The sequence below is a fragment of the Giraffa tippelskirchi genome, chromosome 1, assembly GCF_054371585.1.
Source record: "Giraffa tippelskirchi isolate mGirTip1 chromosome 1, T2T-mGirTip1v1.2.pri, whole genome shotgun sequence".
In the NCBI taxonomy this organism is placed as follows: domain Eukaryota; kingdom Metazoa; phylum Chordata; class Mammalia; order Artiodactyla; family Giraffidae; genus Giraffa; species Giraffa tippelskirchi.
In genome coordinates, this window is record NC_137275.1 from 102,543,240 (window position 1) to 102,561,199 (window position 17,960).

At 45.1% G+C, this 17,960-nt stretch overlaps 2 protein-coding genes and 1 long non-coding RNA gene across 9 annotated transcripts in view; 2 read left to right on the plus strand and 1 right to left on the minus strand.

The window, feature by feature from the left end:
* LOC145505566 (liprin-alpha-1-like) overlaps nucleotides 1-17,960 on the plus strand; it is a 488,322-nt gene that overhangs the window by 183,601 nt on the left and 286,761 nt on the right. For 6 of the 7 annotated variants that reach the window (XR_014053138.1, XR_014053143.1, XR_014053132.1 and 3 more), the window contains 2 exons: nucleotides 6,845-6,954; nucleotides 7,559-8,443. Coding sequence is in view for 1 of the 7 variants with exons in the window: in XM_081488018.1 (XP_081344144.1) it covers nucleotides 6,845-6,954; nucleotides 7,559-7,708 (260 nt within the window). In the remaining 6 variants the exon portion in view is untranslated. Of the gene's footprint in view, nucleotides 1-6,844; nucleotides 6,955-7,558 lie in introns of those variants that run through there. The other variant, XR_014053145.1, reaches the window with a different exon arrangement.
* On the minus strand, nucleotides 7,217-10,955 carry LOC145505648 (uncharacterized). The gene is made up of 2 exons (XR_014053179.1): nucleotides 10,836-10,955; nucleotides 7,217-7,768 (listed from the first exon to the last, which is right to left on the minus strand). It is a non-coding gene; the product is annotated as an uncharacterized LOC145505648 (long non-coding RNA).
* Nucleotides 10,142-17,960, plus strand: part of LOC145504852 (neurotrypsin-like) — a 41,835-nt gene continuing 34,016 nt past the window's right edge. Inside the window, 1 exon segment of the mRNA XM_081486179.1 lies at nucleotides 10,142-10,684. Within this exon segment, the coding sequence (XP_081342305.1) occupies nucleotides 10,192-10,684 (493 nt within the window). The 5' untranslated portion in view covers nucleotides 10,142-10,191.

A 17,960-nucleotide genomic window follows, 5' to 3' on the forward strand; every position in this document is an offset into this window, starting at 1 on the left:
TAAATTTCTTGGACAAGAAACTTCACTGTATTACAAAATTCTGGGAGTTGTGGCGAATACAATTTAACTGAGAAGTTTTGTGATCTCCTCATCAAATTGTTATTGCTGTTGTTGATCAGTCACTAAGTTGTGTTTGCCTCTTTGCAACTCCATGGACTGTAGCCCACCAGGCCCCTCTGTCCATGGATTTCCCAGGCAAGAATACTGGAGTGGATTGTTATTTTCTTCTCCAGGGGAGCTTCCCAACCCAGGGATCAAATCTGTTGTGGTCTCCTGCTTGGCAGGCATAGTCTTCACCACTGAGGCAACTGAGAAGTGCTCTCATCAAATTAAACCAGGGTTATTTTCGTTTCATGTTTCTTTTTCTTTATCAGTATCTTAGGGACAGCCTTACAGGTGGTACAATTGCAGGAGGCTTCCTCCTTATCCAAATTCCTGCTCTCCTGGGACTCAGTTCAGGGGATGCCTGAAAGCCCATAATCCTTTGTCCATTCCATGCATTCTTTTGTCCCTGTTACAATGTTAATATCTCCACACTGGTTGATACATTAAGTCTTATCAGGCAGCTGGTACACTTTGGGAGTCTTTTACTAGGAGTTTGGAGCCCTGAATTCATTGATAAAATCTTTTGGTTTTTTTCCCCTTGCAGACAGATAAAAAACAAGACTGAGTTAGCTTATAATGTAGAGTGGAAGATGTAATTCTAGGGATATTAAGACACCTTTGCTTACAGCTGACCCTATGTTTCACTGAAGTGATTGTTTAATTGACAATGCACTTCCAAGATATTTAGCATTGGGAAAATTCATGTAGTCACACAGCAAGTAAGTATCTGTCTAAATTCCCTGTCTGGGACTTCTCTGGTGGTCCAGTGGTTAGGAATCTGCCTTGCAATGCAGGGTACACGGGTTCGAACCCTGGTTGGGTAATGAAGATCTTACATGCTGCAGGACAACCCGGCCTGTGGGCACAACTAGACAGTCCAGGCTCTGCAACAATCTGGCACAATGTAACAAAGATCCCGTCCCTGTGCCGCACCTAGGATGTGATGCAGCCAAATAAATAAGTACTTTATAAATTCCAAAATATATATATAAATTTCCTGCATAGAACAGTTTTGCAGAATGCAACTATAGTAGCCAGTCTCAAAGAGTGCCCCCCTGAAGTCCCCACCCCCTGGAACTCACACCCCTCCTGCACCGTAGCACAGTTAGTTTACTCTGTGAGCAATAGGATATGGCAGAATTGACAGTGTATCAGTTGTAAGATTAGGTCATAAGAATCTTCGTGATTTCTGTCTTGGTCACGCTCTTGCTCTTTTGGATCACTGGCCCCGGTGGAAGCCAATGCCTTATTGTGAATGGCCTGATGAGAATTCCATGTGCTGAGGAACTAAGCCCTTCAGCCAACAGCCTGTGAGTGATCTGGGAAGCAATTTCTCTAGTGCAGCCAGGCCTTCAGATAACTGCAGTCCCATCACCAATTGGACTGCAGCTTCGTAAGACGTCTTAAGCCGGAAACACCCAGTTCGGCCACTCGCAAGTTCGTGACTCCCAGAAACTCTGTGAGATAATAAATGCTTATTGTTTTAAACCACTAAATTGTGGGACAAAACACTATCATGTCACTGTAGACATTTATCATGTGTCTCCAGAATCCATAGGCTAAAATATCTGTGAAATATCATAATTTAGCATGAAGCTGCTGCCAGATAAAAAAGTATAAACCAGGTATAGTAAACTCAAATGCTTACAAAGTCCAGGCAGGTAGGACCCATGGTGAATTGAGGACCGTTCCCTAAGTCTAAGGATGGAAATAGCCATAGACATTTGTCACTGTGTGGGAACTAGGGTTGTGATAGTGCCAGAGCTCTTGATTTTTTCAACTTGTAGTATACATTAGCTGATCTCTTCCCAAGTTCCCACATAATTAGTCCAAGCTAATCACAGCTCAGTCTATCCTTTCAGTCAATGATTGTTGCAGCAACAGGTGTGCATGCATGCTCAGTTGTGTCTGACTCTATGTGACCACATGGACTGCAGCCTTCCTGCCACCTCTGTCCATGGGATTCTCCAGGCAAGAATACTGGAGTGGGTTGCCATTTCCTTCTCCAGGGGATCTTCCTGACCCAGGGATCAAACTCGTGCCTCCTGCATCTCTTGCACTGGCAGGTGGATTCTTTACCACTGAGCCACCAGGGAAGCCACAGGTGCAGGCATGTGGCCCAGGAATGGCCTACAAAGTGTCAGGGGAAATCCTTGGAAGCCTCTGGGGAAAGATTATTTTGCTCCTGAAAAGGGGCACAGAAAGAACAAATCTCTTTTCTTCTTCTGGACATGACCTCTATCTAGATGTAATGTTTTGTTCCTTGTTGGCAGTCTGAAGATGAAGCCAACACTCAGATAGCCAAACAGAGAGATAAAGAGCCTGCCACCTCAAAGGTGTGGTTAGGCACCGAAACAATCAACCTGGATTGCTTGGTACTTCCTACTGAATGGGATCATATAATCCTTGAAAATACCTGACTTTAAGCCAATTTGAGTTGAAGTGTCTTTTACTTGCAGTCAAAAGCTTTCTAACATGCACACATACAAGGCTGGTAATCCATAATTTCATGGATGAGCTACTGATTTTAAATAATACATAAAGTTCAATTATTAAAATAACATTTCACTAAACAAAATATATCTAGATGGCATGTCCATTTTGGTGGTGGCTAGTTTGTGGTCTCTGTTGTAGACACTACACTATCATATTATAAAAAAGCATTAAAAGCTCATTTGCATTTTATTTGAGGATCTCATTTGCTCACTGTTCATTGGGTGACATTTTTAAAAACTTGACTTAAAATTTTTAGAGCAGTTTTAGGTTTACAGCAAAACTGAGGGGGAAGGTACACAGATTTTCATATATCCTCTTCATCACTCATGCATAGCTTCCTCCATTATCAACATCCCCCACCAGAGTGACATATTTGCTACAACTGATGAACCTACACTGATACATGATAATCGTCCAAAGTCCATGGTTTATATTACAGTTTACTCTTGGTGGTATACATTCCATGTGTTTGGACAAATGTATAATGACGTGGATGCATTATTATAGTACCGTATGAAGTATTTTTACTGCTCTAAAAATTCTCCATGCTCTGCCTGTTCATTGCTGCCCCAACACCTCAACCACTAGCAGCCACTAATCTTTTTACTGTCTCAACAGTTTTGTCTTTTCCAGAATGTCAAATAGTTGAACTCGTATAGTATATAGTCTTTTCAGATTGGCTTCTTTCACTTAGTAATATGCTTTTAAGATCCTTCCACATCTTTCATGCTGAGTAATTCTTTTCAGTGCCAAATAATACTCCATCGCCTATTGGCTTCATGTAAGGACCAATCACTATAGAATGCATAATTCTTTGCATTGGGGATTTTACAATGAAAACAAGTCTGGAACAATGTGATTGTGACTGTAGAAATTCTGTGTGTACGGCATGCCAGGCTAACCCATATTTCAACAGCAGAATTTGATTAGGGAAGATTTCATAGTTTGAACAGGGTTTTAATGGCTATGGGGAATTCTGTCAGACAGACAAAAGTTTAAGAGTAAACTCAAAACAAACAAACAAACAAACAAAAAAGAGTAAACTCAAATACAAGAGTGACTGTGTTTATTGTGTAACAACCACATATTATGCAGCTATGGAAAAGTTAATGTAATCATAGTGTGGTATGTGGAATAAGAGTGACTTTTTTCCATTGAAATCTGCAATGGGTAAATAATATCTGAGGTATTGTTTTTAATTCTATGAGTTGCCATTTACTGCCATATTTGTCCTGATAATTGTCTTTACATACTTAAATGATAGTCATGTGCTCACTGTCCAGACCTTAATATACTGTTTCTAATTCTTGCAGCTTCGTAAAATAGAGTTATCTCCATATTACAAACAGGGAAACTCTATTTTCGAAGAGGTTAGCAGTGATTGATGGATGAGTGGGGAGCCAGGACCCTTAAATCCTATCTCCACTCCCACCCTCTCCCATCCTCAGGCAATGAGTTCCCCGGAGGACGTTGATGCATAGGATACAAGCCGGGCAAATGCAGACTTTTACAATTAGCTGAGGCTTTGATCCCAAACCCCAAAGTAGTTTCCTAGTAGTAGTGGAAGTGTTGGTCACTTAGTCGTATCCAACTCTTCATGACTTCAACTCTTTGTGGCTCCTCTGTCCATGGAATTATCCAGGCAGGAATACTGGAGTGGGTTGCCATTCTCTTCTCCAGGAGATCTTCCTGACCCAGAGATAGAACCCAGGTACCCTGCATTGCAGGCAGATTGTTTACCATCTGAGCCACCAGGTAGGCAAACAACTAAACAGCTAAACTGCTTCTCTCCCTCTCTTTCAACCTCAACCCAGGTCCAAATCTCAACTTTATGGTCCCTAAGATTCCAGTGATGAAGTAGGGAAAACAGTAAGCAAAAGGAGGGAAAATAGGACATTGAACATTTATTCTTATACAGACTCATACCTCCCACAATAATACTATTAAGGGAGTCCAGTAATGCGAATCAATTGCCGTTCTTGGATCTGCACACTCCAAATGGGGAGATCTCTTTCTTGAACGTGAAAGAAGTTGGGGAGAAAAGATTCTTTAATACCACTGCCCCCCCCGGAGGCCAGGAAACTAATAAATTTAATAGGGATTTGAACCCAGGTCTGCTGGACTCTAAATCAGTAGGAGTATAACCAGCATCATAGCTGGATAAAGTAGGTTTCCACCTGGAGGCAACTTGTGGCTTAGTAGATGGGAAGATTTTCCTAACAATTTGGATTTTCTAGAGACAGAGTGAGCTAGCTTCCAAGTAGAAATTTCCCCCACCCATAGTTTTTAAAAAATACCTGGAAGTCTACTTGTTAGGAAATTCTAGAAAGGTTTCCTGCATTTGACAGAGTTGGGGCTCTAAGTCCTTTTCAACACGGAGATTCTGTGCTTCCCAGATCACCGGCAAACAGTTCTAGCCAGGTTTTTCTTTCTATCTGTTTACTCCTTTTACAAGTGACCACAGCTCACTTGCAACTGAGAGATTTGAAAACTACTCATTATCCTCAGGCAGACGGCTCAGGAAAAGAGTTTTAACTCAAAATATCTAGTGATGGGTTGACCAGAAAGTTCATTCGGGTTTGTCCGTAGTGCCTTGGCTTTCAGGGACCAAACCTGTGGGGATGAGGAGAGAGAAAACCCATCAGACAGGACTAGTGTTCAGGGGAGTGAAGCTAGGGTGGCTGCATATTTGTCTTCCATCTTAGAGGGGAGATGCTGGGGGGCAGCAAGGGACAGGGGCGTGGTAGGGAGGGGATTTTCTGCTTTGTGGAGGCAGGTTTTCACAGAGTGACTTACTCTGAGGAGTTAAAACTCAAAGGCAGTTACTGAGGCTAATCTACCGCATTATAGTTGGCACTTTCTGAGTGCTCTGCTCATCAGTTTATAGGCATTATCTCAGTTACCTCCCCCCATCAGATCTATCTTGGAAACATGATTACTATCCCTTTTTTGAAGATGCTGAGCCTTTGACTTAGGAAACTAAGGGAACTTGCTTAAGATATTTCAAGGCCAAAATAACATTTTTTCTTTTGGGGGGGCGCAGGGGTAAAGAAACCTCCTGCCAATGTAGGAGATGCTGGTTTGACCCCTGGTTCGGGAAGATCTCCTGGAGAGAGAAATGGCAACCCACTCCAGTATTCTTGCCTGGGAAATCCTATGGACAGAGGAGCCTGGCAGGCTACAGTCCATAGGGTCACAAAAGAGTCAGACATGACTTAGCAACAAAACAACAATGAAAATCTATATATTTACATCTATATTCTTCATATACCCTATGTATAATTTGAGTAAGCCTGAAAATGAACCTACAGAATTAATTTCCAGGTAGGGATTACACCAAGGTTAGATGAACTTTCTAAAATAAATGGAAACAAAAAAGTATTCTGTTTTATAAAATTCTATTTAAAACAATAAGGAAAATAGAGATCAAATGCCTCTTAAAAGCATTATGAATACAATGAGTCAAGCAGAGCCCCTTTGGCCAAACCACTGTGCCATTCATTTAGCAATTCATTACTTGTTTTCTGGACCTTTCTTTTATTTTCCAGAACTTTTAACTAAATACTATATGTTCTTTTGTTGTATCCACCCCCCCTTGACCAAAGGCCTGATAATGTCTTATAATTTTAAATCTTCCACAGTCCCTAGACATGGACTTATGTTATTGATATTATTTAATATATTTTTGCTTTTATGTGAAAGAACAATGCCCAGTGTTTCTTTTTTAACAATATTTTTGCACTTGGAATTGTTCAAGTAAATACTGCATTTTGCTTTTCCAAATACAGGCAGTACCCAAACTGTACATGGAACTTATCCAAGTTATTTGGTGTATTGGTTTTAGAACTCTGTATATTCAGTCCATTATGTAGGTAAAGCATAATGATCCCCTAAACGACCATAAAACCAAATGTCCCTATATAACACAGTTGCCACAGTAAAGTGCAGGTATGCACATGTATTCAATACTCGCGCCCGGCTCCACCCCCAAGGCTGCACCTCCTCCCTGCTGTGAGGTGGGCAGGGAGACACCCCTCTTCACTTCCCTTTTTAGGTTTTTGGCTGGGAGGCTGGGGATAGTTGAGCTCTTGAGCCTTTGTCACCCAGGTTGCTTGATGGAACTGGAGGTTACAGAGGTGACAAGAGAGACTGGGGGACCTCATGGGGCTTTTGAAGGGTTGTGCTGGGAAATGCCTGCCAAGTGTCATCTGTTTCATTCTGTTCCTTCTCCTGGCTCCTTTAGCGCTGCTGAAGGGATTGGAAAGCAGAGAAAGCATCCACAGTGGGCTTCTTGCAGCTGTAACACGATGGAGCTGCCGCCCCCTTTCCTTTGGCTTTGCTGTGTGTGACAGGGTGAGGAGCGGCTGAGGAGCGGTGGCTAGGTGGTGGTTCTCCGGGGTGGAGGGAGGCTTCTCCCCCAGCCCCCAACACAGGCAGTGTAATGTGACAGAGGCAGGAGGGAGAAACGCAAATCAGGGAAGGGGAATCCATTCCATCGGATGGGGAATTGGAAATCCTAAACATCTGCATGTTGGTAGCAGCCAGGAGGAATGAAGGAAGAGAGGGAAGGAAGAGATTAGCAGGAGGGCGGAGTAATACATAAAGAGCAGGTCTGTTTAAGTCATACTTTCCCTGTAAAATAGAGGACAAAACCCAAATCGAGGCCCTTGACTTCACAGTCCAATTACAGACATGCTGTTTTATCATCTCGGAAAGGGTACGCTTTAAAATGGAGGCGATTACATCCAGATGTGGAATTTTCTGTGGATAACTCCACTTCGTATGAATCAGCTTCATAACTTGTTAACTGTTAAGTAGACCTTGGAAAATTGTCAGTTCCTCTTAGGTGTAAAACGGGCTGGAGAAGAGGCCACACCAGGGTCCCTATTCTTGGGAGCTCAGTTCCAACCATCTTCTCTTCTACTCACTTCTTTCTTGTTATTTTCCTCTCTCCAAGGTGCATAGGTACACTGGGACCAGGTCTGCCTCCAGACTCTCAGCAAGTGTGAAAGCCCTGGGTGTAGGAGCCATGCAGAGAAAGGAGAGAAGCAGGGCTAAGCGGGCCGATCAGAATCCCAGGGCGAGCCTTTCTTGGACCATCATGTGAGTGGCAGAAGGTGGAGACTCAGTTTTGAAGAAAAGGGGTGATTCCTTTTAGAACTGTCACCTATTATAGACAAAGAATCTATGATTTGTCGGAATCTACTTTGGCCACCTCATGCGAAGTGTTGACTCATTGGAAAAGACCCTGATGCTGGGAAGGATTGGGGGCAGGAGGAGAAGGGGACGACAGAGGATGAGATGGCTGGATGGCATCACTGACTCGATGGACATGAGTTTGGGTAAACTCTGGGAGTTGGTGATGGACAGGGAGGCCTGGCGTGCTGCGGTTCATGGGGTTGCAAAGAGTCGGACACGACTGAGCGACTGAACTGACTAAACTGTGATTCTTCCCTGATGGTCCAGTGGCTCAGACTCCGTGCTCCCACTGTAGGGGCCTGGGTTCAATCCCTGGTCAGGGAACTAGAGCCCATGTGCTACAACCAAGACCCAGCACAGACAAATAAATAAAAATAAAGAAGTAATTAAAAAAATAAAGTGTACAAATCAATGGTTAAGTAAAAAAAAAAAAGAAAAAATCTGTGATTGGTGAATTCTGCTGACCTCTACTAAAATAAGTAAATCAACTTCCCCCAAATATGTATTTTAACTTTACTCTTCTTCGCCAAGTACAGTTTTAACTATGCTTTTGGAATCAGAAAAGTGTAAGTTTAAAAAAAATGAAACAGTGGGTAAAAGCATCTGGAGCAAAAACATCTTGAATAAAGATTTAATAAACACATTCCTGGATGCCTAATATTGTTCATTTGTCCACTTCTCTAAGTAAAAATCAGATATTTCATTAACAGGGGTGAAAAATTAAGAAAACAGTAATATGATTCAGAATGGTTAAACTAAGATTATTTGAGTTGGGGGTAGGAAATTAATTCAGTTTCTAACTGAAACTAGGTTTTAACAATAAACATTTAATGTTCAAGTTTTCTTCAGAGGAGTGTACGATGGGATTCCCAGGTGGCTCCGCACTAAAGAATCTGCCTGCGATGCACGAGACTCCGGTTGGATCCCTGGGTCAGGAAGATCCCCTGCAGAAGAAAACGGCAACCCACTCCAGGGTTCTAGCCTGAGAAAACCCATGGGCAGAGGAGCCTGGTGGGCTACAAAAGAGTCATGGGGTCATAAAAGAGTAGCGACTAAACAACAGTATACTGTGGGGCAGCCGGTCTCCCCTACACTTCAACACGATTATGCCAGGATGTAAAACATTACCTTTTTTATTGGCCTTCCTTGTTTCTTGTTTAACTTCCGTGGCATAGTCAGGAACAACTGAAGGGGGAAATCCCTAAAACATCCAGCTTCAGGGATTTTTAAAAAGATTCTAAACCAACTTTTTTTTTTTCTGGCCGGGGAAGTGGGGCAGTGCAAATCGGGGGAGCTGTTGAAAAGGCTTTCCTAAGGTCGAGCCAACAGCTATAGAGTTGCCGGTGGACAGAGTCCACTGTGGAGAGGCAAATGAGTAGGCTTAACTCAAGTCCCATGCTCGGCCAAAACGAGGCAGGTGTTAGAGGGATGGGCTTTTTGGATAGGATGGAGACCCGGACGGATGAAATCTTCTCTGGCTAGAAAGGAAATTTGGTATTAAGAGGGCTTCACTGAATCCCAATAATAACCAAACAACTGGTGTTGTTCAGGGCACCGGGTGGAGAGTGGGTGGCAGGAAGTAGAAAGGCTCGACCTGCTTTCCCTGGGTCGGTTCAGGAATTTAATTTCAGCAAATGTTTATTGGAGCCTAATAAGTGTGGCCCGCGGTTTTAAGTTTTAAGCACTGGGAGATAAAGGAAACGAAATGTGGTCTTGTCCTTGAGGAGCTCACAGCTCAGGAAAATGGCTTCGGCATTCCAAGTGGGCTTTGATAGCTTTTACCCCGGGACTTCAAGGGACTAAACCCATCCACACTTATAAATATTTCAAAACATAGGAAATGAAGCGCGGCAAAGGGGTGGAGGAGAGGTGGGCTGCAGGGGCTGGTGGCAGGTTTGGCAGCCGCCAGACGGAAAGGCTGTGGTGGTGTCGGCTGCTGGCAAAGAGCAGCCAAGACCGTCCCCCGCGTGGGCACCCTCGGACTTGGCTCAGGCACCCCGAGGCCGCTGGGGTGCCAGCGAGCTGGTCTGGCCCGGCCCGGCGCGCTGACAGCGGGAGCCCGGCAAGGACAGGGCGGAGCCCGGCTCCGGGGCGAGACCGCGCGCCTGTGCCCGCCGCCAGAGGGCAGAGTCCCCGGGTCGGCGCCTTCTCTTGGCCGGTCCTCTCTACGAGCCAGGGCTCCGCGGAGCGCACGCCTTCCCCGCCCGGGACCGCTCCCGAGCGCAGCGAGCAGGGGCGCGGCAGCGGGCCCCGCGGCGGGAGGCGGTCCGCGCGCGGGAGGGCGGGAGGGGGCTGGAGCGGGGGTTCCGGGGACGCGCAGCGCCTCCCCCGCCTCCCCTTCAGAAGCGGCGGAGCCGGGGAGCATGGACCAGACGCCGCGGCTCCGGCACCATGAAGCTCCCCCACTTCGCGGTGGCTCTGATTCTCGGGGCGCTCCCCGGCGTGGTCAGCTTTGATTCGGTCCTCGGTTATCCGCTCCACCACCGCTATCACCATGCGCCCTCTCGGGGTCCCCAGGACCCTTATTACCTTGCCACTCAGCGGCGGCCACAGAAGACGCCCCCGCCGCCCCCTCTCCCGCGCGTCCTGCACCCCCCTCCGGCGCTCCGCGCTTCGCGCGCGCACGGCCTCCGCATGACCCGGCCGCCTCCCGGGGACTGCCCCGCCGGGGCGCCCGGGGCCAACGTGACAGACTCCGGCGCTCCTTGTCTGCGCTGGGCAGACGTGCCGCCGTTCCTCGCGCTGTCGCCCCCGGCGGGCTGGGCGCAACTGCGAGGGCAGCGCCACAACTTTTGCCGGAGTCCGGACGGCGCGGGCAGACCCTGGTGCTTCTACGGGGACGCCCGCGGCAAGGTGGACTGGGGCTACTGCGACTGCAGACGGGGTGAGTGGCCGCGGAGCGGCGGCGACCGGGGCCCGGCGGGGAGCCCGCCTGGGTGGGCGAGCGCGTTAGGTGCTCCTGGAGGAGAAAGTGAGAGCGGGTGGGGTTGCGGGTTTGCCTCGCTCTGTGTGAAGGTGGACGGCCACGGACTTACCGTCCAAGTACCTTGGCACCGTGACTGTGAACTAGCGAGGCGCGCTTTGTGTGCGGTTACCTGGGGTGACAGTCTCAATGGAGGGTGGTGCACTCTCGGGCTCCTGGGTGACGGCTTGTCTCCGGGCTGCGGGCTTGTCTCCAGCCACTGTGATGTGTGTGGGGGGAGGGGAAGGAGATGTGTGCGCGCGCGCTTGGCGTGGATGTGTGTTTTCTGCATCAGCTTTGCCTTGAGAATGGTGCCGTATTTACGTAGAAGTGGCAAAGTAAAAGAGAAGATAGTTTCTAATTACCTGTTTTGGAAAGGGAAATATTAAATCTAATATGACAATCAATTACCACACACCCCCGCTCAATTTCTGCCCGCAGTTGACATGTATTTGAAAAGGTTTTTGCAAACTTTCTGGGCCCAAATGTGACTTGTCAAATGATGTTCATGTTCTGGGGCACAGCGTGGTAAATATCAGTGAGTGGAGAAGAAAGGCAAAAGATAGGAACAGTAACTATTCTAGGGAAGAAGCAACTTGATATAGTCAAGTGCTGTTTTCAAGAATGCCAGTATTCAACTGTATATGTTATTTGTGGAAAACCGGAATTAGTTGGTAAAGAGATAAAGTTGGTAAGATGTTTCACATTAATTAATGTGAAAGATCACATTAGTAGATTTAATGTAAGTGAATCATCTGCCTTTGAACAGTGCTTTGTTTTGAGTTGGTGGCGTTTTGTTTACCATTAGGGCTTTTTTTTTTTTCTTTAATAGTTGTGGAAAAAAACCCTAAAGTTCTTCAAAGTTTAGATTTTCCTTAAAAAAAATTTTTGGCAGCTCTCCATCCAAGCTTTGTGGCAGGGGCTTTGTTAATTGTGATTCTGAGATATATTGTACTTTGTACCTTTTGGTGATTTGGAGGTTAAACTTTCACAGGGCCATTCTTTCCCTTCATAAAATTTTATTTATATGTACCTTCAGTTGCATTAGTGCTTTGAGTTAAAGGGAAGTGATAGGAAGGTTAAGATCCATTATCCTTCATCCTAGAGAATGAAGTCATCGCTACACTTGTTACACAGACAGAATGCCAATGTGGCTATAAAAAATTTGAGGTGATATCAGGCAGACAGCCCTAGTGCTGTTTCACTCTTTATTTGTAGTAAAAGCTCATGGTTAGCAAACACTGACACTTTTTTCATTTTTCTATTATTATATTTCATATTTCCTATTGTGTATACATATATATATAAATAAGTGGAATTCAAAGTTAAAACACTGTAGTGATCTATTGTTCTCTGTTTAACACATAATTTTTTAAATTTTACATTCGGAATGAGGAGAATAGCTTGGCGGTTCATTCTCCCCACCCTCTTGTGTTGAAAAGAAAATTAAACCTAACATCAGTACAGACTCTTTGGGATAGATACCTTTATGCTGATAGCTAATTCTCACTAGACAAAACTCTAAGCACTGCATAATAGTGTGTACTTCCTGAAATAAAGTGCCTGACTGAACACAAGAGAAGCAAAAGAAACCCCCCAAGATTGGAGATAAATACACTCCCTCCCCACCCCACCCCCCAAAAAAGAAACAGGAAAACAGTCTGCTGGCTCTGTAATGATTTAATTACTTTCCAGGCTGTCTGTCATTCACTCCTCACTTTCTGACGGGGCATAGTCATGCCTTAAAATGACTGACATGTTCTGAAACTATGGCTGTCCTGGTTCTACATTCGGTTAGGAGTGTAAACAAAGCTATCATGGTGTGGTGAAAAGAATATGGAATTGTGCTCTGGAGAGCACTGGTGTCCACTTTGGCTCAGCCAGTAGCTATACAGTGTTGAGTAGGACTCTTAACCCCCAAGCTTTGATTTCCTTATCTGGAAGAAGGCAGTTTGGGGATAGATGTATTCAAAGGACTTTCCTAGCACTGAGCACGTACCAGAACAGCCCAGCCTGATAGTTAACAGGTAGGATTTATTGAGGATTCATTCTGTGTTGGATGCTGAGCTAAGCATTTTATATATTAGTTTTCTCATTTAATTCTTTTTTTTTTTTTTTTTTTTCTGAAATATCAGTTTTACTGTAACCCAGGAACTGATAAGGATTGTCTTACATGTTCTAGGTGGTCTCCCCATCTGGCACAGTGAGAAAACCCACTTTGTGTCTATACCATGTTTCTTTTCCTCACAGAATATTTAATTTAAAAATGCGAAGTCTTCATGGAATTGATTCTGTTGGTTCCTACCAAGAGGAAGTGTGGTCTTCCTTGAGGCCCTAGGTTTACATTTGACTCTAGAAGTAACCTAGAACTGGAGATATCAATGGGAGATGCTCCCATTTAGTGATTCCATCATCCTCTGCTGCTGCTGCTGCTGCTAAGTCTCTTCAGTCGTGTCCGACTCTGTGCGACCCCATAGACTGCAGCCCACCAGGCTCTGCCGTCCTTGGGATTCTCCAGGCAAGAATACTGGAGTGGGTTGCCATTTCCTTCTCCAGTGTCTCATTTAATTCTTATAGGAACATTATAAGATAGTGCACATTTCACTCCATAGCTCATTTTCCTCTTTAATTATATAAACGTGTAGAAAGTCTGTGTGCTCAATTGCTCAATTGTGTCCAACTCTTTTTGACCTCATGGACTGTAGCCTGCCAGGCTCCTCAGTCAGTGGGATTCTCCAGGCAAGAATACTGACTGGAGGTGGTTGCCATTTCCTCCTCCAGGGGATCTTCCCCACCCAGGGAACGAACTCGAACTCGAATTTCCTGTGTCCCCTGCATTGCTGGTGGATTCTTTACCACTGAGCCACCTGGGAAGCCTGTAGAAAAGCCTAATGATTCTATTTTTGTAGCTTAAAGACTAGTTTAAAAGGAAAGAGAAAGGAAGCTATGTTTGGCCCAATGCATGTGATTTCCAGTCTCTTATGGCTTGAAAATATCCAGGGTTTTCATTCTCTTTCTTTTTTAAACAAAAAATAGCTTGAACAAAAGGAAAGAAGATTAATTGTAACGGAATCCCTCCTTTGAAAAATGTACTGGAGGCTAGATTTTCATGTACCTGGCTGCGTGGAGACAAATGAGGAAGCTGGTGTCTCCAAGGTGGAAAGTTGATTGAAACCTAGTTGAAGGGGTGGCAGGGGGATCTCAGGTGAGTGGGGCAGGGCGTGGACACTCCAATGGCTCAAATGTCTCAGAACAAGGAAGATTATGCCTGGGCCCTGGGTGTGTGAAACTTGCAAATCAGTGATAAAAGAATCGTTGGGGGATTGGAATACCCTGAATCAGCCTGGAGAGTTAGTTCTTACAATAAGCATTAGAATCATGGCACGGGGGTGGTGGTTGGGGGGGCTTATTAAAATACAGATACCTGGGCTCTAGCCTTGAGACCCTGTTTAAGTAATCTCCGGAATCTGGCTGAGGAATGTGCATTTCTAATGAGCAGTCAAGGTCATTTGGAAACTGAAAACTCATTGCCACAGTCAGGGAAAACCAGGGGAGGGCATCAGAACCCACCTAAGCTGTGTAGCGGTGGGTGGTCACGTCAGCTGAATCTGCCATTCTGTGACTTAATCCTACTAGATTTAGGTGACACTAGTGGTAAAGAACCCTCCTGCCAATGCAGGAGACATAAGAGATGCAGGTTCAATCCCTGGGTTGGATCCCTGGGTCAGGATGCCCTTGGAGGAGGGCATGGCAACCCACTCCAGTATCCTTGCCTGGAGAATCCCATGGACAGCGGAGCCTGGCGGGCTACAGGCAGTAGGATCGCAAGGAGAAACAACTTAGCATGCATGCACATACGGCAGGCCTATGGTAACTTTTTGTGTGGTTTTAGAAAATGGTACCACACTTGTTATTTGACCAGTGTGGGGTAATACCAACTTAGCTCACCAGAATATGATTTATTAACTGAATGTGAGCCAGGTTAGTTTTGACATTTCTACAGGAAGAATTAACAGGTGACTGATGACCTCCAGGAATGTGCTCAGTCGCTCAGTTGGATCTGTCTCTCGGTGACCCCGTGGACTGTAGCCCACCAGGCTCCTCTGTCCATGGAATTTTTCAGGCCCGAATACTTGGAGCGGGTTGCCATTTCCGCCTCCAAGGAATCGTCTAGATCGAACCCCCATCTCTTGTGTCTTCTGCATTGGCTGCTGCTGCTGCCGAGTCGCTTCAATTGTGTCCGACTCTGTGCGATCCCATAGATGGCAGCCCACCAGGCTCCCCCATCCCTGGGACTCTCCGGGCAAGAACACTGGAGTGGGTTGCCATTTCCTTCTGCAGTGCTTGAAAGTCAGAGTCTTTACCACTGTGTTACCTGGGGAGCCCCAGTAATTTACGACTTCCTGACTGGAAAGGGAAATCCCTTCTCTAGTCTCAGGTTGGCCCCTCAGGTGGGGCAACTTGCTTGCACTGTGCTGGGAACTCCTCTTTGTTACAAGCAGCTGAGTGGAACTCAACCTTAAGTGACTGATAGGTAAAATAGATAGAAGAATCAATAGTGTTCTAATAACTGAGATTTTACCAGAAAGAATGATTCATAGATCTGACTTTTTGTCATGTCCTGCTAATCTGTTCACCCAAATCTGATTCAAATAGAGATAGTGGTCTTGTGGGATAAATGCTGCTGTTTACAGGCAGTATTCTTTGAAGTCCATCTGGTGTTTGAAGTGAAGGTTAATTAAAAAGTTGGCTGAAAGCTGTCCCTTTTTAAATTTTTTTAATGCTGCATCTTGATTCTATGTAGCAGATGCTAAAATCATTTATTAGCAACAACAGATTTGATACATTTCCTGGCTGGATTTTAGATATTGAGCTCAATCTCCTTTTCAGGCTAAGGCAGATATAAAATACTTTTGATTTGGAGGCATTATCAGACTCTTCAGTAATGTGAAAAAAATTTTAAGAAGAAAATTAGATGTTCAGTTACTATTGCCTTTTATGAGTGATTATCCTGGACACACACTGTACACAGACACACATACACACACTCTCTTACTGCATATATATTTATTAAATATATATATTTATTCACATATAAATATGGATATATTTATGAAGCATATATACTCATATATTTATATTTATGCAGTGTGTGTGTGTGTGTGTGTGTGAAGGTAACCTTTGTAAAAGTAATTGGTTTTTTAACTGTGAAGGCAAACCTAAGTGCGCAGCAATAATGTATTATTCAGAGATCCCTTTATTTGATGTATACTGTGCAGGTCCTAAGGGCTTCCCAGGTGGCACTAATGGTAAAGAACCCACCTGCCAGTGCAGGAGACATAAGAGACGTGGGTTCAATCCCTGGGTCGGGAAGATCCTCTGAGGAGGGCATGGCAACCCACTCCAGTATTCTTGCCTGGAGAATCCCATGGATAGAGGAACATGGCAGGCTACAGTCCATAGGGTCTCAAAGAGTCAGTGTGTGGTGCAGCTCCTAAGTGATAATTGTGAAGATTGTCTATAGAAGATGGAAAAATGCTCATGATAAGGTTGAAGGGAAAAGATTGGAACAAAATGTATATATGTTTTTACTAACTGAAAATAAAGATGGCTGTGAAGTTTGGGAAGGAAAACAGGTGATGATTATGAACTTGGATATGAATGTGGCTTGGATCAGTTCACGCAATTTTGATGGCAAAGAATAGAAAACCTAATTCAAAATGACTGAATAAATAAGGAGGTTTGTTGTTCATATTACAAGAAGTCGGGCTCCAACATAGTACATCTCTATCTCTCTGCTACTCTCTTGATTCTATTATTTTCAAAGTGTGGTTTTATCCTTAGACTAATGGTTATTCCAGATTTCATATTGAGATAGAATAACTTGAAGAAGCAAGATAGGGTATCCTCTTTATGTATGTCCCATTGAAAGAGCAAGGAGACCTTCCCAGAACTTCTGCACAGATTCCCTCCTGTGTTTCATTGCTCAGACCTTCCTGGCACTCTCTGGGAAGGAAAATGCAGTTACCATGCTTTGCCTGTATTAGTCAGGATTGACCTCTGAACACGTGGGGCCTCGCCTGGCAGGGAGAAGCAGGTAGTTATTCAAGAGAACCAACAGAGTCTGTCAAAAAATGTGACTGAGGTTTGTCCTCTTGGGCTGCACACCACAAACTTGCAAGCCCTGGTGCCTGCCCAGCCTCCTACGTCCATGGTTTAATGGATGCGGGGGCCTTACATGTCTGCAGCCAGCTCCTGAAGCAGCATCTCACCAGGTGTGGCAGGCGGTGAGCAGGACATGGCAGTAGTCTTTGCTGTGTGTGTGTGTGTGTGTGTGTGTGTGTGTGTGTGTGTAGGGGGTGTGAGGTAGGAGGAATAGAGGTGAGAGCTGGGGCTGGGAGGTGGAGAGGGAGGTTACCAGTTATAGAGGAAATTGACTTGTCAGGTTGGCTCACTGGTTACCAGGGAAACCAGCAGAGGAGCACACCTCTCACCACCCCTTTGATAAGCTGTCATAGTGGAGATGCTCTGTTCTAAGAATTCACACAGTCCCTAGCTGGAGTTGGGGCAGGTATGTAGGAGTTGACTGATTAGGCTCTATGATTAAGAGGGAAGGTCAGTCACATGAGTAGGGTGTAACGCAGGGACTGATGGAACAGAGGGATGTACTGAGAGCAAGGGGACGGCCATCTGGGATGGCCTGACCATACAATCCTTATACAGGTATCCCCCACTTTTTGAAAGTTTGCTTTATGCCGCTTCACTTTTAAGAAAGACCTACATCAGTACTTGTTTTCGCTAACCAAAGGAAATCCAATTTTCACTTTTATGAAAAATGGTGAGAATTTACAAGTGCTCTCAGTGTTTGTTTTGCTGGGGGCCGTTATAAACTCAGGGCGATAGCGGAGGACAGAGGAGCCTGGCCTGCTGCAGTCCCTGTTGTAGCAGAGCTGAACACGACTTAGCAACTGAACATTATAGCGGCGGCGCACACCCCCCTCAGCAGCGAGAGTGCTGCCCCCAAGCGCCTTCTCCAGGAACTGCACTCAGTATATCAGCATCCGGCTGCCGCCAGTCTTTGAGCTGTGTCTGGGAGCATCTGCACTTTTCCTGTTTATTTTGTGCATTTCTTAGCAAGATGTTTCCTAAGATTAGTTGCTTCTTTTTTGTTTGTTGTTGTTGTAAGGTGTAGGTGTTG